Here is a 19,239-nt window from a genome sequence, read left to right on the forward strand (position 1 = left end):
CCTCTGCCTGGGAAAAGCCACTGCTGGTTCTGGCTTTCCCCTCTCACTTAATTGTGAGAAGAGTCTTTAGAGCGATACGATTAAGCTCTCTCTGCTCAGCTCTGTAAAACAATTTCAACATGTGATATTTGTCCTTTAAAAGAGTCACATACCTCTCCTCAAGGACCTTCTGCTTTGGCTGTTTGAAGATCAGTATAATTTGTTTGGGTTATTTCTATAACGTGATAAATGAGAGTCTCACAGACCGTGTTAAAAACCAGTAACATTCCTTTGTGTACTTACCAATAAAAACCATCAGTTGGCTTCATTCTAGGCTCCAGTCTTTCATTACTGGAGGCCCCCTGGCCTTCTGAGATTTAAACTGCATTAAGTCTCTGTTTGTTTCTTTCTTAAAAACTTAACTCAAAGCCACCCCTTCTCGCACCCTCACCACCCGTGTTGCGCTAGAGGAGACATTAAGGTATAACTTTCAAAACTGGGTAAAGAAGAAGATATAAAGGAAAGGAATAATTTAGAGTAGAGGATATATTTAAGAAAGTTGGATCCTGGGAACAGAAAAAGTAGAGAATGGAATGAATTCAACAAGGATTATGGCAGTAAGTAGATTAAAAAAAAATCAATGGAGAATGGCTTTCATTAGATTTATCTGAGATACAGTTTGCATTAGGGAATAGTACAACAGTCTGGATCTTAGTAAAATACAGATTACAATGGTAGGATAATTATTAGTTTACGTGACAGAGTTCCATTTTTCCCATTCTACACATCAATACTAAAATAAATTTATAGTGGCATCAACTTTCTCGTTGTCAAAGAAATAGTTCTACTGGCCACTCTTTAATTCTCTCCGTAGTATAAGTCACAGAAACATAAATGTATCAGGAAGTGAAAAAAATTGATGAGAGTTAAAGTAATTTTTCCACCTATATTGAAGTCCCCACTATATCCTGGTTCTGGCCTTAGTATTATATCAAGGTTGTTCAATAGGGAATGTATCTTAACTATCAAATTTTAACTTTTCTCTTTTCAATTTGCTCCCTCATTTCTCCCAAACCAGTCCCTGTTCAATCCTTAATTCTATTTTCCATCTACTTTTTAACATATCTATCTAGTTTTTATAGACTGTGAGAATTTTAAGGATCATAGGTTCAAACGGGCCCTAGAACTTTTACAAGTATCCTTTATATTCATTTACCGTAAGTTTCTTGTGCATAGTTGACTGCCGTTGCTCTGCTGCTATCCACACTCCATGCAAAAAGTGTCAGGCCTACCTATGCTAAAAATATTTGAAGAATTTGAATATACACTGCCCTAGGTACCAGCATATGAAAGATTTAAGTAATGTGATTCAGGAAAAAAAAGTGTTACACTAACTACATGCTCATTACATGTTCTAGCTACTATTCTATCAGTCCACAGTATCTTCTGCTTTAATCTTGACAGGATATTAGTTCCCATTACATGATTCATTTCCAGCAATAACTTTATACTCACATTCTTTCCCTAAATAATCCTCCATTCTATCTTTAGAATTATTTAGAATCTAGATGCCCCTTCAGGCAGGGCAAAACTATTCTCCCAAATCTTAATTAAAAAAACAAAGGATTCTAATATCTTCTCATGAATTTCAGCAACATTTCTTTTAAAATCTGAAAGAGGTTACTGCCTGAATCATTCATTTTAACAAGTAATACATGGAGAGCACCCATGTATTACTCGTGATTTTTAAAGTAATTACAATCACCAAAATCAGGAGGTATCTTCAAATTGATGGCAAAACCATAGTTAATTGGGCAACTCTTTCTTGGTTGTACCTAGCTAATGGTTCACCTTTTAATCAACAACATATAGTTTATATGATATAAACTATACTTTACGCAGCTTTGCTCACCTTTCCAAAATAAAAGCCTCACTGTGATAGTCTTCACTCACTTCTATAATATAAATGAAGTCAGTGGTCCATAAAAAGCAGTGTGCCTCAGAATTCCCTAGTGAGCTCTGTCACTGAGCACAAGGGTTCAGATCCAGTGCTGATGACTCAAAAGTCCCAGAAATTTGACTTGGGCATTTGCATTTATGGATGTAGTGTTTTCTGAGTGAATCAGTATGAAATACCTCTCTCCATCTGGCTTTGGAATCAACCTACAATGTTATTAAAAACATACCAGAGTAAGGAAGAGTAAAACTGAGACTACTTTTGTTTTGGAGATTATAATCCAGTTGAGGAAAGGCATTCATTCAGTAACTGTATGAGCTCTGGCACAGTCTCGTTTTCTTTTGACACACTCTAGTGGGTTAAAGAGTTTTTACAAAAGGAAGAGATAAAATATAGGCTAAAGTATTCAAGGATATACCATGTTTCCCTGAAAATAAAACCTAGCCGGACCATCAGCTCTATTGCGTCTTTTGGAGCAAAAATAAATAAGACCAGGTCTTACATTAATTTTTGCTCCAAAAGATGCAGTAGAGCTGATGGTCCGGCTAGGTCTTATTTTCGGGGAAACATGGTATTATAGAAGTAGGAATCTGAAGCAAAACTTAACATGAGTAATAGTGTTTTGTTCTTTTTTTTAGCTGAGGTTAGCTATTTTAATTAATTTTTTTTTCAGAGAACTTCTCTTTAGTTTTATAATTTTTACCATTATAAGTTTATCTTTATTACGTCTTTTGTTTCACTTAGTTTTCTTTTAAAAATTTCTTGCTTTTTAAAATAAGTACATGAGACTAAAAATTTCCCTCTAGGCACTGCTCTTTATCTATAGTCCCGAGGTTCTAATAAATATATTTTCCATTTAAAAAAATTTCCAGATATTGTACAATATTTGATAAAATAGGTTTTTAAAAGATATATACTCATTACTGATTTTAAGATAAAGGGATTTTAATTTTTCTCATATGGTTTGCAATTTATAGTGTTATTGAACAATAATATCCCTACTTTGTGGAACTCACTGACGTTGCCAAAAATACTTTTACATTTTGTCAATATTCCAAGGTCATTTAAAAGGTTTATTCTTTGTTTTCAGGATAGAGTTTTGAAAGACACATAATAGTTTCATTTTATAAAACATGCTATTTATAATTTCTAGACCAGAAGTAGGTAGACTTTTTATGTCAAAAGACGAGAGTAAATGTTTTAGGCTTTGCTGGCCATGCAGTCTCTATTGCAACCACTCAACTCTGCTTTGTAGTATAAATACATAAACAAATGGATATGGCTATGTTCCAGTAAATATTTCTTTACCCAAACAAGCAACAGGCAGCATTTGACCAAAAGGCCATAGTTTGCTGAACAATATTCTAGAGTCCACTGGCTCTGTATAGTCAGAGAGACGTAGTATGGTCTATAATATGAAATGTGTTCCTATTTCTCCTTTCAACTCTTGCAGCTTTTTGTTTTATGTCTCTTGATGATAATTTATTTGGTACACTAATATTCAAAACTTTTATATATCCTATAAAAATTATCTTTTCACATTATTAGAATGTCCTTTTTGACTTGACTTGAACCTTAAATACTAGTTACATAAACATTGAGTTATTTTTATGTTTATTGCCTTAACAGTTCATGATTATATTTTGAACTTTCTAAATTTTTTTTAGGTGTTTCTTTTTGATACAATTTGATAGCATTTTCTCTTAATAGGTGAATGTAATCCATTTACATTAGTTGATATGGTAGATATGTTTGTTTTACTCTGTTATGTAGCGTGTTTGTATAGCTTTTGTGCAGAAAAGAGTTAACACAGCAGGCCTGAGACAGCTACCATTAGAAAGTCCTGCTTGCAAGATTGGCTGGCATGTGGGAACTTAGATTTTGAAACGATTCCCAAGAACCTAGTACCTAATGAACTTTCCTGATAGACACTTCACATGTGTTATTGTCACAATTCGTTGCTGGGGTCCTGGAAGCTTATACCTGGTTTCTTCTGGACTTCAACCCATGCAACTTGTCTCTTTACTAATTTTGCTTTGTATCATTTCACTGTATAAATCTTAGCTATGAGTATGACTATATGCTGAGTGTCCTAGAGAATCAATGAACCTGATGGTGGTCCTGGGTAACCTTGATAAAGCTTTATAGGAAACTTTTCTAGTTACAGGTCTGTTTTCTTTGCAGTTAAATGTATTTAACTTCTAATAATTAGGAAGGTTGCAGTTTGCTCTAATAGTTGTCCTCCCTAATTGTATCATGTAATTCCTTCATCATCTATTTATTTAGATGGTATCAAGCAATTCATTATTACATGATAAAATCAATGGTTTTTCTCTTCTGATCTGTTCACTCCCAATTTTAGCTTTATTGATCTTTCTTAGTTTTTATCTTTTTATTGTTAAATATACATCCATTATTCAGTTTTTCACCTCAAAAGCTCCTATCTTTTAAAGATCAGAATATCAATATGCTTACAATCCATTCCCTTTGTTATCAGTCTACCGTCCACTTTATACCTATTATTTCTAAAATTTCAAATGTAAAGGCCTCTAAAAGGAGAGTGCTAAAAAACATTTCAAACTGCTCATTTATAGCTGGTCATTTGGATCTAATTTTCTTGGAGGCCTTGTACCCATATTCAGTAACTTACCTGGGGAGTTTCTACTTAGAAATTCTTTCTCTATTAACCATGGATCTTCACATTGTTCCAACCTGAAGATTAGTTCTGGTTTTGTAAAGCAGTACCCTGTAAATGGGAAATAATTTAGAACTTGAGTTAGCTGCATAGATTTCACTCTTCCTGAATGTGAAGAAAGGTATAGCTTCAGAAGTGGCACACTGAGGTTGCTCACTAGAAATTTTTTTTGGGGAAGTGACACAACAAAAAATCATTTTATTATACTCATAATAGATCACTCTCTTTAAATCACAAGACTACATAACACTAAATTCTAAAATGGTCAATTTCTATATTTTGAACAAGAGATTTCATAAGGACTTCCAAATCTGGCTATAATAGAGAAAAACAAACTGATTTACCCCTTCATATCAGACATCTAAAAAACCATACAAACTATATGAAATGGTTTGTGTACTTCAGACAACAGGCAGTGCAGAAAGGGACACTTGAGACTAGGAAAATAAATGAGGTGAGCTGTATGATTCTCACAGCTTACTGCTGAAAGAGTTTCCAATTTACAGCATAAAAAGAGACCAAACCAGAGCCTGGCTGACACAGTAAGATGAGGTGACAGAATTGGATTTTTTTTTTTTTGAAAGCTTATAAGAGTTTATTTGAGTCAAATTGATGACAATTGCAGGGAAGCAAAATATCAACGATTGAGAAAATGCTCCCCAGAATTGGATTTTAAGGAAGCCTTGGCAACTAGTATTTGTAGGATAAGAGATGTACTGATACAAAGTCTTGGCGACCTGAAGAAAGGTCTTCTGAGTACTAACTTGTACAAACATGTAAGACAAACACTGCAGGTTGGGGAAAGACCTGAAAAAGCGGGGGCTGAAAAATCACCAAAGCATGCACAGAAGTAGTAAGTTTCTATTCCCAGCAGCCAGGATAGAAAAACCTCCTAATTTATGACCAACTGGGGAGAATATATTTATTGCCTTAGTAAAGGAGCCAAGTTAGTCTGAGAGTCAAGTGAAGTTTGAATCTAACATAAAGCTTAAAGTAAACCTTGAAAGGATCAGATTAATTCCAAACAACTTAACTACATTCCAGAAAAGGCCCCAAAAGATTTAAAATAATATGACAAGACTATCACATACTAATATAAAATTCGTAACAGCTAGAGCCCAATAAAAAAAATTACTAAGAATGAATACAAGCAGGGATACATGACTCTTATCAAGAAAAAAAAATCAATCAATAGCAACAGAGTAAGAAATGACACATATAAAATTAATAATCAAAGACATTAAAACAGCACATATACTCCATATGTTCAAGAAGAGAATGAAAAACATGAACATGATGAGAAAAAAAAGGGAATTTACAAAAAAGTTCCAAACTGAAAATCTAAATATGAAAAATATCTGAAATAAGAAAACAAATCCACCAAAAAACAAAAAAGAAAACAATGGACAGGATTAATATAAGTACATAAGAAAGGATAAATGGAATAAGACAGATTGAGACTTTAAGGCATAAACTATGATAAGTTAAAACTATAATAGAAAAAACCCACAGTGAATGAAGACTGGAAAATAATAAGGAGAGTTATCTGTGACCCGTGGCATAACAGCAAGTTATCTAATACATGTGTAGCTAGCATTTCAGAAGAAAAAAAGGAGGAAGAAAAAAACATTTAAAGAAATAATGAGCAAAATGTTCAAATTTTGATGAATTCTATAAACCCTCATATCCAAGAAACTAAATGAATGCCAAGGAGAAGCATGAAGAAAACCACATCAAGGTACATTATAATCAAATTGCTGAAAACCACTGATAAAGAGAACATCTTAAGTAGACAGAAAAAAATATAATATGTACAGAGGAATAAGAATGAATGCCTACTTCTGGTCAGAAATTATATGAGCCAGAAGACAATGAAGTGACAATTTTAAAGTACTGAAAGAAAAAAGTCAACCTAGAAGTCCATACTTAGCAAATATAAGACATTTCTGACAAAGCTGAAAGAATTAATCACCAACTGACTTGTGTTACAGGCAAAGTTAAAAGAAATTCTTTAGACAGAAGAAAAATGCTATCAGGTGGGAAGGGATTAATGGATTTATATATGCAGAAATAAAGAGCACCACAACCTTGAAACATGAGGATAAAAATAAAACTCTTTTCTTATTTTCAGAACTCTTCTTAAAAAACAAAAAGGGCCAAATTATCTTTTAAAACAACAACAACAACAATATATTGTGAGATTTATAATATATGATGACAACACCACAAAAGATGGAAGGTAAAAAATGGAAAATTATTACAAGATTCTTATAACATATATGAAGTAAAAATTATTGTTTTAAAGTAGATGTGATGAGTTAAAGGTGTATCTTGTAAATGCTAAAGCAACCACATATCCACAGACAGAAAAGAGCACTGATAATAAACCACTAAAGTAGATGCAATGGAATCACTAAAAATAATTAGTCTAAAGAAAGCAGCAAAAGTGAAAAAAAAGGAGAAAACAGTTTGGGAAAATAGTTGACAAATAGCCACCCAGTACATTTAAAACCAACTATATTAATAACATTAAACAAAAATAGTCTAATCACTGCAATAAAAAGGCAGAGGTGAACAGATTGGATATAAAATCAAGACTCAAGTATATGATGATGTCTACAAGAAACCCAATCTAAAAATAATATAAAGACACAGAAAAGATACCATGCAAACGTAATAAAAAGAAAGTCTGAGTGGCTACATTAATATCAAAGTAAAATTCAAAAGAAAGGAATATTATCTGGGATAAAGAGAAATACTGCACAATAATAAAGGGAATAATTCATCAAGATGACAAAACAATCCTACATGTTTTTCTATCTTTTAACACTACTTCAAAATATGCAAAGCAAATCCTAATAAAACTGAAAGAATAACCACATCTATAATTATAGCTGGACAGTAACAGCACTTTCTCAATTTGATAGAAGTAGATGAAAAATAAAATATAGAAGACTTGATCAATACTGTTAACCAACATGACTCATTTCTCATCTATAAAACAGTGGTACATGGTTTTTAAAAATGACCCAACTATATGCTGTCCACAATAAAGTCACTTCATAAATATAGTCAAATTGTTTTTCCCTTACAAGATATCATTTTTCTCTTTAAGATTTTTTTTCTTTGTCTTCTTAAGTTTGAAAGTCAAGGAGTTCTTGGCATGAATTCCTTTAGGTTTATCCTGCATGGTGTTTGTCCAGCTTCTTAAATCTGTAGGTTTATGTCTTTTGCCAAATGTGGGAAATTTTCAGACATTTCTTCGTTTTTTAGCCTTTCCTTCTGTGATTCCAAAGACACAAATGTTAGAGATTTTGTTGTAAATCCATAGTCCCCTGAGACTCTGTTCATTTTTTTAAGTATATTTTCTTGTCTGTAATGATTCAGGCATTTCGATTGTTCTATCATACAGTTCAATGTTTTTTCCCTCTGTCCCCTCCATTATGCTGCTGTGATCCTGCACTGAGGTTTTTTTTCTTTTTTTTTTTTTTTAATAAATGTTTTATTTTAGAATAGCTTTAAATTCACAGAAAAGTTGCATGGATAGAAAGAATTCCTGTATACCCTGCACCTAATTTACCCTACACTTAACACCTTATATTACTAGCAGATTTGTAGTAATAATACTGAGACATTATTTTTAAATAAAACCTACACTTTATTCAGATGTGCTTGTTTTTGTTGTTTCTTCTGTTTTAATTTTTTAACTCTATTTTTTTCTGTTCAAAATTCCATCCAGGTTACCACATTGCATTTATTTGTCTCCTTATGCTCCTCTAGACTGTAAATGACTTGCCTTATTTATAACATTGACAGTTTAGAGGACATTGTAGAAAGTCCTTCAGTTTGGGTTTGTCTGATGCTTTTCTCATAAAAAATGGGTTTGTATTGAAATAAAGACCAGAGGTAAAGTGGCTGCCATTCTTATCCCATCTCATCAAGGGAACATACTGTCAACATGACTTATCACTGACCATAACCTGGATTACCTGGCTGAGGTGGTGTATGCCAGCGTTCTCCACTATAAAATTACTACCCACCCCCCAGGCGTATTGCATTTTTAGAAGGAAGTCACTAGGCATATCCCACTAGACAGGTAGAGAATTATGCTCAACCTCTTGGAAAGTAGAGTAACTACATAAATTATTAGGAAATCTTCTGTATTGAAGATTTTTGTTTTCTCCCATTTATTTATTTACTTATTCAATCACTTATATCAATTTGGACTCATGGCTACTTTATACTTTGGATTATAAACCAATACTATTGTTATTTTACTGCTCAAATTGTTGCAGCTTTGGCTATTGTGAGCTCTTTAAGTTTGACATACCTCCATCGTTTTTTGAGGATTTCCTTAGGTTCCTCCACACTCATCTTGTATGTTCCATGCTCTGGCCCTAGAATCAGTCATTTCTCCAAGGAACTGTGATTCCTTTTATTGGAGAATGGTACTAGAAACTACTTGTAGATTTATTAATATTTAAAGACTTCCCATTTCTTTATAATTCAGCTTTGGATAATTATATGTTTCTAGGAATTTGTCCATTTCACTAGGTTGTCCAATTTGTTGGTATACTATTGCTCATAGTATTCTCATAATTATTTTTATTTCTCTAGAATTGGTAGTACTGTTCCCACATTCATTTCTGATTTTATTGATTTGAGTATTCTTTTTTTTCTTACTCAATCTAGTTAATGTTTCTGAATTGTTTTCAAAGAAACAACTTTAGGTTTCATTGATTTTTTTTTTCTAGTCTTGATTTTATTTATCTCTTTTCTAACCTCTGTTATTTCCTTTCATCTACGTTTAAGTTTAGTTTGTTCTTCTTTCTCTAGCTCCTTAAAGTGTAAAGTTAAGTTACTGATTTGAGATCTTTCTTCTTGTTTAATGTATGTGTTTACAGCTACAAATTTCTATCTTATTGTTACTTTCATCACACCTATGAGTTTTTGTATGTTGTGTTTACATTTTCATTCTCAAGGTATTTTCTAATTTTGCTTGCTATTTCTTGACTCATTGGTTAAGAGTGTGGTGTTTGTTTTCCACATATTTGTGACATTTCATTTTCTCTGTTATTGACTTCTTAGTTTCATTAATTGTGACTGGAAAACATAGCACATCTTTAATTTTTTAAAATGTTATTTAAGACTTGTTTTGTGGTCTATCCTGGAAAATGATCCATGTGCACATGAGAAAAATTGTGCATTCTGCTGTAGTTTGGTGGAGTCTTCTATTTATCTGTTAGGTTCAGTTAGTTTATGGTGTTGCTCAAGTCTTTTATTTCCTTTACTTTTGTCTGGTTGTTCAATCCATTATTAAAAGAAAGTGCTGAGGTGACTATGTATTATTGTAGAACTGTCTTATTTCTCCCTTCAACTCTGTCAATGTTTGCTTCATGTGTTTTGGGGCTCTGATGTTTGGTGCATATATGTTTATAATTATGTCTTCATGGTGAACCTGACCCTTTTATCAATATGTATTGTCCTTTTTTGGGGGCCTCTTGTAACAGTTTCTGACTAAAGTCTATTTTGTCTGATATTAGTATAGCTACCCCAAGTGTCTTTTGGTTACTGTTTGCACAGAATATCTTTTCCCCAGCTTTCATTTTCAACATATTTGTGTCTTTAGATCTAAAATAAATCTCTCATGTATAGCAGAGTTAGATCATATTTTTAAAATGCATTCTGCTAACCTCTGCCTTTTGCCAGAATTTAATCCATTTACATTTAAAGTAGTTACTAGCAAGGAATAATGCATTTTGGCAATTTTGCTATTGATTTTCTGCTATTAATTTTTACGGCTTCTTTGCCCTCATTTCCTCCATTACTGGCACCATTTGTACTGATACATTTTGATTTCCTTCTCATTTCTTTCTGTGTATATTCTATAGATATTTTCTTTGTAGTTACGGAAATTACATATAACATCATAAAATTATAACAATTTAAATTTTACCTACAACTTCAATCATGTAAACTCTACAGCTCCATCCCCTACCTTTGCTACCGATGTCACAAATTACATCTGAATACACTGCGAACCCAATAACATATACTTATAATTATTTTTATACATTTGTCTATTAAATTTTGTAGAATAAAAAGTGGAGCTATAAACCAAAACTAAATAATACTTGTCTTATATACTTATCCATGTATTTACCTTTACTGGACATTTTTATATCTTTATATGTCTTCAAGTTACTATCCAGCATCCCTTCATTTCAACCTTTAACATGTAACAATTTTTAAATTTTTTTAAATTAGTTTCAGGTGTACAAAACAATGTACTAGTTAGAAATTTATCATTTATATCCCTCACACAGTGATAACCCCCCGCCCCCATCTACTACCCCTCTGACATCGCATACAGCCATTACATTTCCACTGTCTCTATTCCTAATGCTGTACTTCACTTCTTGTAACTATATATATATGTGTATATATATGTACATATATATATATATATATATATATATATATATATATATATATAAATAAAATCGTAGTTGACATTCATTATTGTTCAGCTTCAGCTTCAGGTGTACAGTGCAGTGATCAGGCATTTACATCATCCCTGAGCTAGTCTCCCTAATGAGACAAGTGTCCATCGGATACCCTACAAAATCTTTACAACATTATTGATTACATTTCCCAAATTGACTTTCGTATCCCCATGCAATCTTGTGGTTACTGATTGTGCTTTCTAATCCCCTCACCTTCCCCCTTTTCCTTACCTCCCCCATCTAGCAACCCTCTGTTTTTCCTCCATATCTCTGAGACTGTTTCTGATTAGTTCATTCATTTATTCTTTTCTTTAGATTCCACATATAAGTGAGATCATATGGTATTTGTCTTTCTCTGTCTGACTTATTTCACTTAGCATAATGTTCTCTAGGTCCATCCATATTGTTGCAAATGGTAAGATTTCATTCTTCTTTATGGTTGTGTAATACTCCATTGTATAAATGTACCACAGTTTCTTAATCCAGTTGTCTACTGATGAGCATTTCGGTTGTTTCCATGTCTTGGCTATTGTGTATAGTGCTGCAATAAACATAGGGGTGCATAAATTTTTTCGAATTAAGAGTTTTGGATTTCTCCGGATAACTAGGAGTGGAATTGCTGGGTCATAAGGTAGTTCCATTTTAATATTTTTGAGATATCTCCATACTGTTTTCCATAGTGGCTGCACCAATCTGCAATCCCACCAACAGTGAACAAGGGTTCCCTTTTCTCCACATCCTTGCCAGCACTTGTTGTTTGTTGATTTACTGATGACAGCCATTTTGACTGGGATGAGGTGGTATCTCATGGTGGTTTTTATTTGCATTTCTCTAATGATTAGTGAGGTTGAGCATTTTTTCATATGTCTGTTTGCCATCTGTATGTTCAACCTTTAACATTTTTTTATAGGGCAGCTCCAGTGGTAATAAGCTCTCAATTTTGGTTATCTGGGAATGTCTTAATTTCTCCCTCCACTTCAAAGGACAGTTTTATAGATATAGAATTCTTACTTTACAGTTTCTTTTTACACTTTATGTGCATCATCCTACTGCCTTCCGGTCTCCAAAGTGTCTGGGGAAGAAATCAGTTGAAAATTGTATCAAGGATCCTTTGTATATGATGAGTCACTTGTCTTATTGCTTTCATAATTCTCTATTTTATGACAGATTATCTGTTTCAGTTTGGGTCTCTTTGGGGTTTATCCTACTTGGAGTTTGTTGAGCTTGTTGGATTTGTAGATTCATGTATTACATCAAATTTGGAAAGTTTTTACCCATTATTTCTTGAAATAATTTTCTGCTTCTTTCTTCTCTTCTCCTTTTGGGACTCCTATAAAGCTTTCATAGTTCCTTTGATGGTATTCTACAAATTCCTAAGTCTTCTTGAATCATTTTTCTTTGTGCTCCCTCAGATTCAGTAATTTCAATTGTCCTATCTCCAAGTTCACTGATTCTTTTTTCTGCCTGCTGATATCTGCTGTTGAAGCCCTGCAGTAAACTTTTCACTCCAGAAATTGTATTTTTAAACTGCAGAATTTATTTGGTTTCTTTTTATTATTACTTTCCCTTTGTTAGTTTTCTAATTTTATTCATATATAATTTTCCTGATATGTTTTACTTCTTCAATGTTTTTTCTTAGCTTTTCGATCATATATAAGAGTTATTTTAAAGTGTTGTCTAGTAAGTTTGATGTCTGAGCTTCCTCAGAGACAGTGTCTGTAAATGTATTCTATTCCTTTAATGAGCCATGTTTTCCTGTTTCTTTGTATACCTTGTGACTTTTTTTGAAAATTGGGCATTTGATTATTATAATGTGATAACTCTGTAAATCAGATTCTCCTCTTTACCAGGGTTTGCTGCTTTTTCAAAAACTGTTGAAAGCTATGGTAGTCTTTTTGTTTTGAGACTTTTCCAAACATTTTTACAAAGTCAATTGCTTATGGTGTATGATTCCTGAAGTCTCTGCTCCTTTAGTTCATATTCAGCTAATGTTTTGACACAGATTTCCTTGATTGTTAGGAGCTAAAAGAAACAAACCCCTCAAACATGAAACAATACAAAAAGAGAACAAAAAACTCTTCCAGTCTTTGCAAACTGACTCTATTCTGGGGAACTCCACCAATTATCTAGGTTTGCTCTGAGCACAGGAATCAGTCAGAGGGGAAAGCGTAAGGTCTTCTTAGTTTTTTTCTGAGAATGTCTTGCCTAAGCATGGGTGTAGTTTTCTAAATTTTCCTATGGACTCAGATGCTTTTGAATGTCCTAATTTTCAAGTGTCTTATCCCAGCTTTTCCTCTGGGTCTTACATGGTCTATTGTATATTTCTACTCATAATTTCTTGCCCCAGGCCTCTGTGGATTAGCAGTCTCTCTTGTGCCTTTCTCACTACTTTTCCTGCCTGCATTGTTTATTATGTGAAACAGATGAGCACTCTGATTCAGTCCTTCAGGTACCTCCACACAGGTCAGAACAAACACAGTCATTTGCAAAAAGTGTGTTCTGCTGCATTTGGTTCGAGGGAGGACAGGGGAACTGGGCTGCCACCTGTTCAAGCCCAAGACCACCATTGTTCTGGTGTGTGTGAGGGGTAGGGGGTGAGTAAACATTACAAATTTTTCCTACCATTTTGAACATGGTTGTTTCTTGATGGTGTGTTCGTTTGGTTGCTATAAACATTTGTTTTCCAGAGGTCTGACAAAGTTGGGTCAGATAGGTTTGTTTTCTGTTTTCCTATGGGGGAAGGAGACCCTAGAATTTCCTAGTCCATCATTTTGCTGACATCACTCTCTCTTACTATTGTGTTCTAAGAGTTCTTCATATTATGTTGGTGCAAAAGTAATTGCGGTTTAAAACGTTAAAAAAAACTGCAAAAACCTCAATTACTTCTGCACCAAGCTAATATATTCTTAGTTCAAGTCCTTTAAAGGTATTTGATTAGCAAATTATTTTATCCCAGTCTGTGGCTTGTGTTTTCATTCCTTTAACAATGTCTTTTAATTTTAATGATGTCCAACATATCGATTTTTTTTCTTTCATGGATTATCTTTTGGTGTCGTGTGGATAAACTCATTGACAATCCCAGCTCACAGATTCCCTCCCTCCCACCTCCCCGCATGTTTCTAGCTTCTGGAAGAGTTTGTGTAGCATTTTGCACTTCGGTCTGTGATCCATTTTAAGTTAATTTCTATGTAAGGTATGAGGCCTAAATGATTTTTTTTTTAAAAAAACACATGGACATCCAATTGTTACAGCACTATTTGATGAAAGGCTATCCTTTCCCGCTTAAACTGCCTTTGTACTTTTGTCAAAATTCACTTGATTATATTTCTGTGGGTCTCTCTGGGTCCTCCATTCTGTTTTACTACATAACAAGAGTATTCTTTTGCCACTATCATACACCTTGAAACTGGAAAATATTAGTCTTCTATCTTTGTTCTCTTTCAGATTTATTTTGGCTATTATAAGTCCTTTGATTTTCCATATAAATTTTAGAATCAGTTTGGTGATTAAAACTTCCTTGGATCATTGATTGAGATTGTCTTGAATTTATACATCAAGTTTGAGAAAACTGACATCTTAACAATATTAAGTTGTCCAATCAATGAATATGAAACATCTCTTCATTATTTAGATGTTTTTTTATTTCTTTCATTATTGTCTTGTAGTTTTCTGCATACACATCTACTATTTTGTTAGACTTATCCCTAAGTCCTTCTTTTTTAATGGCAATTATCAGTTTTTTTTTAAATGTCAAATTCCAATTGTTCATTTCTGATATACAGAAAAACAATAACTTTTGTAAATTGTCTTTGAATCCTACAGTTACGATATTCACTTATTATTTCCAGGAATGTTTTAGTACATTTTGGGGGGTTTTCTATATAGAATGTCTTCTGCAAATATAGACAATTTTATTTCTTCCTTTTAAATTTATATGCTTTTTGTTTCTTGTCTTATTGTATTAGCTAGGAGTAAGACATTGAATAAGAGTGATGAAACATGACATCCTTTCCTTATTCCCTAACTTAGAGGGAGAGTGTTCTGTCTCCCAAAAAGTCTGATGTTTGTCTTAGGTGTTTCATATATATCCTTTATTAAGTCATACCCTTGTGTTCCTAATTTCTTGAAAGTGTATGAGGGGTAGAGGGTGAGTAAAAATCGAGTATCATGACCTCGATTACTGTTACCTGACCCCAGGCCATATCATATCCATAGAGCCTCCATTTTCCAGGTCCTCCCTTGAACCAAATGCAGCAGAACACACCTTCTTTGCAAATTATTATGTTTGACTGTTCTGACCTGTATGGAGGTACCTCAAGGACTGACTCAAAGTGCTCATCTGTTTCACATAATAAAGAATGCTGGCAGGAAAAGCAGTGAGAAAGGCACAAGGCAGACTGCTAGTCCACAGATGCCTGGGGCATAGAGTTGTTTGCAGAATTTCCTTATTCTACAATTAGTGTCTGTGGGATCAGGAGTGATGACCCCTCTTTCATATTTGATATTGGTAACTTGTGTCTTTCTTCTTTTCTCTGTTAGCGTGGCTAGAGGTTAATCAACTTATCGATCTTTTCAAAGAATCTATCTTGTTTTGATTTTTATCTATTGTTTTTTCTATTTTCAATTTCAGTAATTTCTGCTCTAATTTGTATTTCATTTTGCTGCTTGCTTTAGGTTTTTTTGTTTTGCTTTATTTTGTTTTGTTTTCACTTTTTCTAGTTTCCTAAGGTGGAAACGTAGGTTACTGACTTTAGTTCTTCTTTTCTATTATGTATACTTAATGCTATAAACTAACCTGAGTACTGCTTTAGCTGTATCTCACAAATACATTTTCATTTCAAAAGTTTTTCTCTTCTGATTTATCTGAACCATGCGTTATGTAGAGTATGTCGGTCAATTTCCAAATATTTGGGAGTACTCCAGGTATCTGTTTGTACTTGATTTCTTGTCTACTTCTGCTGTTATCTGAGGATGCATTTTTAATTTCTACACTTGTGAATCTGTTAAAGTGTGCTCTATGGCCTAAAATATGTTCTATTTTGATGAATGTTTCATGTATACTCGAGAAGAATGTGTACTATTCTGCTGTTGGAATAGTCTATATATGTCAGTAGATACAAGTTGGCTGATAATACTGTTCATGCCTTCATCCTTACTAGTTTTCTGTCTTCTTGATCTATCAATATTGACAGACCAGAGTTTAAAGCTCCAACTCTAATAGTGGATTGGTATATTTCTCTGTTCAGTACTATCAGTTTTTTGCCTTGTGTGTTTTGATGCTCTGTTGTTAGATGCATAAATGTTTAGAATTGTTATGTCTTCTTAGAGAACTGACCCCTTTGTCAGTACGTAATTTTCCTTTATCCTTGTTTTCATCTATGTTTTCAGGTATACTTTGAAATTAGTATTACTTCAGTTTTCTTTTGATTAGTATGAGAATGGCATATTTTTCTCTACCTCTTTACTTTTAACCTGGGTCTTTGTATTTATAGTGTACTTCTTGTAGACATCATAGAGTTGGGTCTTACTTTTTCATCCAATCCTACAATCTCTGTCTTTTACATAATGTTTTTAGACCATTCATACTTATAATCATTTACTGACAGAGCTGGATTGAATTTTGGTAACTTTTCTTTCATTGGGTTTGTTCTTTGTTTTTCCCCACCAATTATTTTATTTTATTTTTTTTTGCCTTCTCTGCTTTTGAGGAGCATTTTATATAAATCCATTTTATTTCTTCTTGGTTTATCACTCATACTTCTTTTAAAATTTTTTAAGTGGTTCCCTAGTGTTTATATTATACATTTTAAAGTAATCTATGTTCATCTTACAATGACATTATAATAACACCAACTTGCATGTAGTGTAGGCACCTTATACTAGAGTGCTCCCTGTGGTCCTTGTTGTCCTGCTGTGATTACCTCAGCCATATGCTATAATCACCTAATACTTTGTTATTATTTTCAATTGTATCCTGGACAGTCTAGGATTATATTATGAAACTCTAGATCTTTTATTTTATTTGTTTATTTATTTATTTTTTCAATTATAGCTGACATACAATATTTTATTAGTTTCTGGTGTACAACATAGTGATAACATTTATATAACTTATGAAGTGAACACCCCAATAAGTATAGTACACCATTTGACACCATACTTATTACAGTATTATTGACTATATTCCCCATATGGTACCTTACATCCCATGATTGCTTTTATAACTGGCAATTTGCACATCTTAATTCTGTCCCCTTTTTAACCTATTCCCCTAAAACCTCCCCATCTAAGTTTGTTCTGTTATCTATGACTTTTTTTCTGTTTTGTTTGTTCATTTATTTTGTTTTTTAGATTCCACGTAAGAGTGAAATCACATGGCATTCGTCTTTCTCTATCTGACATTTCAGTTAGCATAATACCCTTCAGGTCCATCCATGTTGTTGCAGGTGGCAAGATTTCATTCTCTTTTTTACGGATGAATATTTCTCTGTGTGTGTGTGTGTGTGTGTGTGTGTGTGTGTGTGTATCACCTCTTTTTTATCCATTTGTCCCTCACTGGACACTTAGGTTGCTTCTATATGCTGGCCTTGTAAACAACGCTGCAATGAATACAGGAATGCATATGTCTTTTCAAATTAGTGTTTTGGGTTTCTTTAGATAAATACCCAGAAGTGGAATTGCTGGGTCTTTGTTGGTCCCTTTTAATACCCTTTGATTCAGTTTGATCTAATATAAGTATTGCTACCACAGAATTTAAAAAAATTTCATCTCAAGATTATAGCACAAACATTGTGGTGCGAGGAGTTTCTCTTGAAATCTCCCTGGGAAGTTACAACAAACTGAACAACTATAATTCAACAAAGTATGACTTAAGAAACACAAGCATGCCTGAAACCCGAGCACCGCATTACCAGAAGGTGGGCAAATAGGGCGACTGGGGACAGGAGGGAAGAGGTAAGTGCAGAGATGCAGGACTCAGGGCTATGGGACACAGACTGGAGCTCGCTGCAGACTTGGGTGAGGGAAGAATCCAGGCTGCAGGCTCCCTCCCTGTAGCCCACAGTCCTACCTGAGAGATCAGCACATAATATAGCTGAACCCAGCATTCAAGGCAAAGATCTTGGGTGAGAACTGTGGTTTAAGCACTCACTGCTAGACAGAAAACAGAAAACAAAGACGCAGAGCCTGAATGACTCCCCCAACCCTCCCAGAGCTTTTCCCCAACTCAACCCTCCCAGTGTTAGAAGTGGACTCCAGAAAAAATGGTAGGAGTGTCAGATTAAAGAACAGAATATCTACAGCCCTAAGAACTGGAGTGACATTCCCACAGGCTCAGATGCACAGCACATGACTAATTGCGGTCATAGGAAAAGAGCTGTAGGGGCCAGACAGCTGAAGGCTGGTAGTCACCACTGCTTAGAGCCACAAACGCACCAGCATCCTCACAGCCCACCCCACCCCCACCTCTCTGGGCAGATCCCTTTGGGGCAACGAGAGCTGCTGAGACCCATAGGCTCTGCATTGGGCTGCAAAGGCAGCATTGGCTTTTCAGAAGCTCAGAATTCTATCACCCTCCACATCTTCCCATGGAAGTGGTGCCCTGAGACCCAGGCAACCTGCTCACAGAAAAAAAGCCCACCTTCAGAAACCCCATCCTGAGAAACAAGAAGAGTGCAAAAGAAAACACTACAGTGTGAGAGAAAATAAAAGGCTGCAGTGGGAGAGGAAATAAAACATTCCAGCAACACATACTGGAAAGCAAAAGAAAGACCTCTTCATATTAACCTGCTGCAGAACCCACTCCGGTAGATGTCCAGGAAAGAGAAATAATAATTCATTTCTTCATGCCAAGAATAACCAAGGTAACAAGACAGCTCAGAAAGAAAATGAAAACTCTCCAGAAAATGAATGTAAAGACATGGAAATATGTAACTTAAATGACAGAGAATTCAAGATTGCAGTTCAGAAAAAAATCAACAAAATGCAAAAAAAAACACAGATAAGCAGTTTAATGAACTCAGAAACACAATCAAAGAACAAAAATGAACATTTTACCAAAGAGACTGAAATTTTTAAGAAGAGCCAAATAAAACTTTTGGAGA

The 19,239-nt window shown here is 34.1% G+C and overlaps 1 protein-coding gene across 2 annotated transcripts in view; it reads right to left on the bottom strand.

Moving 5' to 3' along the window:
- ZNF510 (zinc finger protein 510) overlaps nucleotides 1–19,239 on the bottom strand; it is a 79,989-nt gene that overhangs the window by 41,570 nt on the left and 19,180 nt on the right. For both annotated transcript variants that reach the window (XM_033123579.1, XM_033123577.1), the window contains one exon: nucleotides 4,587–4,682. In XM_033123579.1, the coding sequence (XP_032979470.1) occupies nucleotides 4,587–4,682 (96 nt within the window). The remainder of the gene's footprint in view (nucleotides 1–4,586; nucleotides 4,683–19,239) is intronic.

The sequence above is a fragment of the Rhinolophus ferrumequinum genome, chromosome 12 (assembly GCF_004115265.2).
Source record: "Rhinolophus ferrumequinum isolate MPI-CBG mRhiFer1 chromosome 12, mRhiFer1_v1.p, whole genome shotgun sequence".
Classification (NCBI taxonomy): domain Eukaryota; kingdom Metazoa; phylum Chordata; class Mammalia; order Chiroptera; family Rhinolophidae; genus Rhinolophus; species Rhinolophus ferrumequinum.